We start from the raw sequence: 8,614 nt of genomic DNA, 5'->3' as shown, positions 1-8,614 counted from the left end.
CAATAGGCAAGAGGCTCTCTTGTTTCTACCTTACTGGCCCCAATATGGGCCACATATCCCTTGCCAATTCAAAAACAAAAAAACTTTTCTTTTTTATATCAAATAGTTACTTTATAATTTCTTTCGAAATTTATTTTTCAATATAATATGGTAATTAAAAAACATAAGCAGGTAATAAAACAGGAAATATCAATTAACTTATAAATTTATTAGAAAATAATCAATCTTCGGAGTTTTGTTTTGATTATTAAAGAAAAAGAAATAAATATAATATACAAAATAAAATAAAAAGTTAAAGAAAGAAGCACCTTTTTAGACCCGAAATTTGATGATAGGATAAAGATGAATATCTATAGGGTTCACTGTTTTATTTTCATGAAAGGGTGAAAAAGAGGGAACACTACATGTACATTAACATGTCTTATCGTTGAAAACAAAATAAAAAGATGAAATAGTTTTCTTTACAAAATCACTGTCAAACTATATTACATGATCTAACTTCTTAGATTCGCACCACTTAAAAATATGAAATATCCACATTATGGAAGAGAAACATTGAAACCAAGGAGACATGTAACATCTACATTTTATCGAGTCATTAGAGGACAAAATTTTAAATATTATGTTCAAATAATTCTCTTCACCAAACACCATAAAATAAGATAAAATGCTCAATATTACTCATATATAAAAACATATATTCATTGGTTGAAATTAAGATATATATATATATATATATATATATTATATTTATTAATATTACTTTTGGTTAAAATAAGTTAATTATTTAATTTATTGTTTTTGTGAATTATTCTAAAAGAAATTGTACTTATTGTTTTAAAAAATAAACTTTAATTTTATAAAATAAATTGTAAAATAAAATTTTATTTCTATATACTATGAATTGATTTTATCTCTAAGTCTCTCCATATAAGATTTCAATCACTTTTATATACTATTATTTATTGTGAAATGTTTTATATTTTAAAATCTAATAAATTTTTTTATAAAATGATATATTTTGATATTCACGTCTATGATAGTACATAAACCCTTTAAAAGATAAAAGAATAATACCTATAAAATTAACTGGGATTTGAAGGCTGTATTAATAAATAATTCTATTGACCATAGCCTTTAAATTGATAACCACTTTTGGTATTCAAAAGTTTTGCTTTTTCATAAAGTTTTCAGAATGTGGGTTATTCTAATCATAAACTCAAAAGCTTCATAAAATAAATTACATTAACTAAAAAAATTATGGGTTAATTTGAACCACAAAAGTTTTTGTCTGACTTATTTAGATGGTCTTAAATGGACTTAAGTTGGTTTGGTTCATGAACTAAGGAGTCAATTAATTTAAAAATAATAATAAAATAATATTATACTTTTTTAATTTTAGTTATATACACCAAAATATTCTATTAATCTTACTAAAAGAATCATGGCCTGTTTTAGGGACAGGATAATAAATTTCTTAGGTGACCCATACACTCTTGTTGTGTGTTACTTTACCATTACATGTGCACACATCATATGAGTGAATAACTTTAAAATAATTTCAGAAAAAGTAGCACAACACTTTTCTTTTTTTGTTGAGATATATTTTAAACCGACAATCTAAACTAGAAAATAACATAAAATTCCATATATTTTTTATTTGATTTGATTGTCGGCAAATGCGATGAGTAACACATGCGTGGTCGACAAGTACCTCTCAGTATCAACCTGAACACTAAAAAATAAAACACTCTTTTACTAACAAATTATGCACTTTGGAACATCCTAATGGATTTTTCCAACAATTCACCCAAACATAAATAAACAATAATTAAAAAATTCAAGTTAACTAAAAAAGAAAGAGGATTAGTAAACTAATTGTCTTTAAGATTTTGAGTTAATATTGTATTTTTCTGATAATTACCTTTAAAAATTCATAAAAAAAAATTAGGTTACTTTTTCATTTTAAATTTTTTTCTTATATATCGTTTAATATTTTTAATTTTATTCAATATTAAACTTAAAAGTAAACTTTTTGTTTGTGGAAAAGTTTGGAGTCAGCAGTTGACTGAAAGTCGTTTTTGTAATTGATTACGACTCTATCACTACAAATGGAGTCTTATCTTTTAATGACGAATGCAAACTGTTTCCAGATAACAAATTATTTAGGTATTTGACTAAAACAGTGCATGCACAGTGAATAATACTACTTGCTTTCTTATGACATAGTTTTTGGATAAACATTATTGAATTTAGTTTATTTTCTTCTTATTTAGTGTCATGATTTATATAATTATCAATTGATTTTATGGGTTACAACTTACAAATCTATCAAAGAATTTAACCACTTTAATGCATCTTTTATTATGTTCATTTATAAAACTTAAATTTGATAGCTTCACTCAAATAAATTGTTATTTATTTATAAGTTTGCATGTTAAATATTACTTCGAGTAAAATACACTTAGTACAGAAAATAACTTTATCTTAGTTTTAGAATAAATAATAAATTTAGTATAACAAATATTGATATTTCGTTTTTAATTTACTAAAAAAAATTCATCAGGTGTATAACAAATGATTAAAAAATAATAAATTTAGTATTACAGATATAAATTTAGTATAACAAAAACTTTAATTCTTTTAATAACTAAAATATTAAATACATGTTTGATCTCTAATAATTATCATTATCAGGTGTACTTATCAGCATTAACATACAATTAACTTTAAAAGAGTCATTGTTTTTTATTTTTATGAATTTAAAATATTTAGAGGTTTCTTCATAGATAATAATATAATAATATTAATCTCTTTTAATAAATACATGTAATAATTACCAAACTTTAAATACATATTTAATTATTAGTAAAATTCGAATAAAATTATTGAGATTAAAAATTTTGTACTTAAGTTATGATTTTTTTCTTTTATTATACTAAAAATATTTTTTTATTACTAAACACTAAATATATATTTATAGTTATTGTAATGAAATATTTACCTTTCATTTTATAATATTGAGTTAATTCAATATCAAAATTTTAAGATAAATATTTTTAATAACTTTTTTCTGGAGTTATTCTAACCGTTCGGAGAGATTGAATCTACAAATTTTAAGCGTAATTATTGCAAAAGAGTGGACAAATTCTTATATCAGCAGATTAAAGTATATAGTGTAAAATAACCCTTTTCCTTTGTTACGTTTTGATAAGTTAAACTAGAATCAAACCAATCATGATTAGGTTGCCTTTTGACATGATTATAAGTGCCAGACCATTAGTTTTTACCATGTCAAATCATAATTCGAGTGAAAAACTTGTAATTTTTATTTGGCCAAGTTTCAAAAGATCACATGACTTGGATTTAATGATTAATCACATTAAAAAATAAAATTAAAAGTAAATATTTTATGAAAACTAAGCATGATTAAAGTAATTATACAGTCATAACTTACTTCATAATAAATACTTCTTTTTTCTAAATCATAATTTCCTTGAAAGAACCAATAACTTCACATGAAATAAATCTTATGAGAAGCAATAACAAAAAAATTGTACTTGTTAATCGTTGTCGAAGTTAAGTGACGTGTCTAACCCTTTATTCAACAACTAATACTTTCTTTCTAAATCTTTGTCTATTACGCTTCATCATTACTTTTATATTGATTTCTTATGTGTATTTCCTGTCCAATTCATTCATAGAATCAAAATTAGGCAACTTAATGAAAAACTATTAATATGTTTGTTTAACATCAATAATATCCTAAACATAGAACCTTAATTTTGAAGCGTAATGGTTTATATGGCGATAAAGAAAGACAAAATAATTATGAGAACTTTGAGTATTTAAACGAGTGATTCTCTTAAAAATTAAAAAAAAAAAGACATAAATGCACAACTTATTCAATGATCCATTAATGTATCTCAAAGTCTCATTCAATTGTGTCTTATACCTATAGGAAGGAATCATGTAGGAGTAAAAAACGTGTGAAGTTTTACTTTTAACAAGGGAAAGAGTTACATATGCATGATGGGAAAGACTTTTAACAAGAAGCTATCAATTAGGGTTTCAACATTTCATGGACCAAATGGGATATTTAGAATATTTTACAAACGTGGATTAGAACTTAAAAACATTAAATCATGCTCTCACCTAATAGGTTTGCATAGTTGGATTCTTACTCGAGAAGAGTAAGAAAGGAATGAATAAAGAAGGTGACATGTGAAGACATGATTTAGAAATGAAAAAGAAAGGAAAAAGGGTTGTTGGTTTTTATGCTTTCACGCAACGTTTAGCATATCATGTCATGCATGTCCAAACAAAGCATGGGAAACCGAATAATAAGCTGCTTATCCTTTACACTACTGCCACACTCCCAAATACAACATGCTAATAAATATTCTAATACCTTTCCATTTTCTAGTTTTTCAACATCATTTCTTGCAATCTTCATGTCAAGTTCTTTTCCCATTATTTTAAAATTCTAAACCCTAAATCCACATACTCATGTAGTATGTTGGACACTTGAATACTTCTATATATACTACCTCCTTGTTCTTCATATAAATCCCCTTCGTTATGAAATTACTATAGAATCAAGTGTTTTTTTTAGGATGATAAATGCTTTAATTTTTCATTCAGTGCTTTCTTCAATTAATATATAAGATTAGGAAGAGAATATAGCATTGCCCTTATGCAATCATAGAGAAGATCCAAACTCGTAATATATATAATGGGGTGCCCAACTCATTATTGGTAAGCCATTTATGTCATGCCAACTCATATGTGATTATTCGCAAACTGAACATCATCAAAAGCTAACAGGCACAGAAACCAACCTCAGAGATCATACACACACATCATCTATTTCTCCTTGGATGCCAAGACAAATCCAGCTTTCAAAAATGATACCTGGAACCTAACTTTTAGCTGCATCTATCTCTACTCACTTTTTTAAGGAAAATAGTGTTCTTCATCGCTATACTTTTGGTTAATCGTCATCAAGTTTCTTGTACTTTTTTTTACACTTCTGAACTTGACCCTCTTAGTGTTCAGAAACATTTGATTTTAGTTGCTAACTTTATAAAACATTATCACTTCATAGAAACACATGATTTTCAAAGTTTGATGACGAAATTTGCTGATGTAGAAGTATAGGGGAATTAACCAAGTTTAGCAGAAAATATAAGAACTAAAAAGACTTCTTTTTTGTCATTTTTGTGAAAAAGAAATTTTCTCACAACAATCGTACAAGTTAGAAGGTCCAATCCATGGCCTAATTTGGATTTGAGTGTTACCAGAAAGCAAAGTTATTATCATATTTCAAGCTATTTTTTGTCTCTTCAACACATATACATCACTGTTGAAAAACATGCAGATGGTGAACCCTAATTAGATTCAGCATCTAAAGCACAAGGTTGATAAATTTGGACTCTGTTAATGCTAGCAAGTGCCTCAAACACACAGCATCTCCTTTTCTTTACTGTATTTTACACATTGAACACATTTCTATGTTCTACTTCTACATCAGCAGTTAACGTAGATAAAATCTCAATAATACGTATCTCAAAAATCTAGATATGAAGACCCTTTTCTGTTCACTGAAGGAAGAATAGACAACGCAACCATTTCCCTTTTTTTTTCATTGCCACACAATTAAAGATATACAGCAGAACAGAAAGATGGAGCAGAAGAAAAAGTTGGTTCTCTGCTCATCTTTGGTTTCTAGCAGCCTATATTTCAGACATCGACGGAGGAACGTTTCGAAGCTTTACTTTACTGTTATGGTTGAGGACGGAGAAGCATTAATTACAGAAGATGGAGGAAGGCAGTGTCTTCGGCTACTAGACAATGGAGGTTTGGGTGAAGCCTCGTACCTGCTGGAATGTGTTCTCACTTTCTTCTTCTCTCCGTCTTGAACCCTGTCTAATGTAACTTGGCGAACCTTTGTTTCATTTAGGCTGGGTGGAAGAACACAGTTGCAGAGAAAACCTTCATATTCAGAAGAAAAACCTACCATTAGAAATCAAGAAAATGCTTCTTTTTCACAACATGCAGCATTGGAACATAAGACATTTGCATCCTCACTTTTGACAAAACAAGTACATACATACCTTGCAGAAAAAAAACACTCCTCTCAATCAACTAAACTAAATTTTACATTTGAAGAAATGATCATCAACCCAAAAACAGAAATATAACACAAACATTAATCTGAAACATAACACTCAAGTTTTAAGTCATAATCATGTATATCTACATGTTGGTTGGTGATGTTTGATATTTGAAAAGCAAAAGGCAAATCCTCTTGTCAAGAGCTTATATTACTTAAATTTTGAAAGAGGATGAAAAGGGTATGTGTCATTGTAGACTCTAGAGGTGAGGTAGCATACTGATCCCTCAAAGCAAGATCTTTTTCTGATAGCAGAAGAATTCAAGACTAAATCTGTGTCACAAATGTTAGAACATCTGGGAAACCTCATGAACACCTGAGTGAAGAATCAACCCATACAAACATGATGAAGAAAGCAAATATCCCTTACCAAGTCTAGCAAGTCGATTCACCCAGCGAGGGGTGGACTTCCCCGTTAGTTTGACACAAACATCATCACAGAAATGGTTGCAATTTTTCTGGATAAGGTGGTAGGTGTTCCCAGAATAGTCTTCAGCCATCCTCTCCATTAACTCACGAACATCTCTCGCTCCCATATCCGTCGATCCAATGAAAATCGATTTCCTGAAGGTGAACCCAGGACAGCGTCTAGGCTCCACTTCAAAAATCCCAGTCGTGTCACGTTCATGAGCTCCAAATCCATATTCAACCCCATGAACTACACAACAACAACAACAACAAAAATTGAAGTCACTAAACCACTCTCCAACTATCCGAAAACCATCACAACAACAGAAAACACACCACCACATGGTATCAGTACATTACAAAACAACAAAAAGAATGAACATTCATCATCAGTGTAGTTTCAGTATTTTCCCCAACTCAAAATCCAGCTGTATCCACCCTTCAATAACAAAATTAACAATTACACTAAAATTGCATTAAAAGCAGAATTCAACCAACCCGACAAGCTATATATCCTTCGATTAATCTCTCAAAAAGATAGATAAGTTCATTTGCTTAAGATCCTTAATGCAGCTATGAACAATTTTCAAATTAACATTACGCAGCCCATGTTATATTCCATCGAAAAAAATTTAATTTGTATGCCAACAAACCAATTCCACGGATCTGAATTAAAAATTAGCAATACCCAGAAACCGAAATTCCGTCCAATCCCTCTGATAGCAAAGGAAACTGAATTGAAAGAAAAAAAAAAGGTAACTGGGTCGGTTACCTTGAACGCCAGAATGGTAAACTCCGAGGCCAAGCCAATAAGCGTAACCGTTAATCGGTGTGAGATCGTAGACGTTAAGGTAAACCGGGTTCGAACCGGGTTTTTTCTTGCGCGGCACAGGAACGAGTTTACACAACATTGTGAATACGATGTTGTTGTTGTGGTTGTTGTTTTGTGTATGGTTATGGTGTGGGGTGGGATGGGAAATGCAGAGAAAAATCAAGGGCAAAATGGGAAGAGGAAAAAATAGTGGCCCTTGAAATTTTCTCTGGTTCTGGTGATCCTAAATGGTGTTGGTGCTTCTCGTTATCATGAGTGATTGTTTTCTTTTTCCCTTCGCTTTCGGAACACGAAGAAGGAGATGATGATGATGATGAAGAAGAAGAATGAGAAAAAGAGAATCTTGCAGTGTGTGATTTGGTTCTCTTTCTCCGCTTTTATTCATTTTCTCGTCGCATTATTTAATGTTTCAGAAAAAAGCTAATCATCACGAGTGAACCTTCTTGTTACAAGATTTCTTAGTAAACTATTGAGAAATTTTATTCAAACACAATTATTTAAAGTTTCTTCTTTTATTTAAAAAGAAATGTATAAATACAAAATTAATTAAAAAATATTCAGAAATAAGAAAATAATTTGTGAAAAATACATCAATATTTTACTAATTTTAGAAAGGACATTTAAATAAATTTAAAAATCCGACAATTAAAATGAAGCCAAAAAAGTAGGGTTTTTTATTTAAGATATTTATTGTCTTAAGATTTATACGGGTATGTTTTGCTTTTTCACATGATTCATGAATCTTTCACTTTATTTGTGTAGTAATATCCCAGTTTAGTAAGCTAATTATTTTGAGTATTTAAGATTCAAGAACAGTACTGAATAGATTTTTCAAACTATCTAGCATTCAAAAATATATTTTTTTATTGACGAATTTTTTTTGCTTTTTTTCTTTTATGTGATGCATGAATCTTTCACGTGACTTATTTATTTGTGTTTGAGTTTAGTAACACTGTTATTTGGAGTATTTAATGTTCGAGAATTGTATTGGTTAAATCTTTGAAAATTTTGAAATTCGAAAAGGGAAAAAACATATTTTTAATCACCTTACAATATTTTAATTAATAGATAATAATGTTGCAATATATTTGCTTATCTGAGCATGGGGTGAAATTGCTAACCATTATTATCTTGGTGTATATTTAGGAGGAAAAAGTTATATGATTATTTAACAAATTCAAAGATAATTTTTTTCTACC

At 28.9% G+C, this 8,614-nt stretch overlaps 1 protein-coding gene across 1 annotated transcript; it reads right to left on the bottom strand.

Annotated features, from left to right (window-relative positions):
• Window positions 1-5,443: 5,443 nt before the first annotated feature.
• Window positions 5,444-7,789, bottom strand: LOC124831827 (PPPDE thiol peptidase family protein). The gene is made up of 3 exons (XM_047305919.2): window positions 7,356-7,789; window positions 6,546-6,833; window positions 5,444-5,994 (listed from the first exon to the last, which is right to left on the bottom strand). Exons 1-3 carry the CDS (start codon window positions 7,492-7,494, stop codon window positions 5,774-5,776), a joined length of 648 nt encoding a protein of 215 aa, XP_047161875.1. The 5' UTR covers window positions 7,495-7,789; the 3' UTR covers window positions 5,444-5,773.
• Between the last annotated feature and the right edge of the window lie 825 nt (window positions 7,790-8,614).

This window comes from Vigna umbellata, chromosome 1 (genome assembly GCF_029865625.1).
Source record: "Vigna umbellata cultivar VRB3 chromosome 1, Vumbellata_1.0, whole genome shotgun sequence".
In the NCBI taxonomy this organism is placed as follows: Eukaryota; Viridiplantae; Streptophyta; class Magnoliopsida; order Fabales; family Fabaceae; genus Vigna; species Vigna umbellata.
The sequence above is the reverse complement of the archived record's forward strand: the minus strand, read 5'-3'. Positions and strand labels throughout refer to the sequence as shown.

What these genes read in the sequence shown, in the direction of transcription:
- LOC124831827 (XM_047305919.2), bottom strand. Translation starts at nt 7,494, where the DNA reads ATGTTGTGTAAACTCGTTCCTGTGCCGCGCAAGAAAAAACCCGGTTCG. An exon ending in TTACCATTCTGGCGTTCAAG is followed by an intron (nt 6,834 to 7,355) that starts GTAACCGACCCA and finishes GTTGTTGTGTAG; the next exon opens with TTCATGGGGTTGAATATGGA. An exon ending in GAATCGACTTGCTAGACTTG is followed by an intron (nt 5,995 to 6,545) that starts GTAAGGGATATT and finishes CTGAATATGAAG; the next exon opens with GTTTTCTCTGCAACTGTGTT.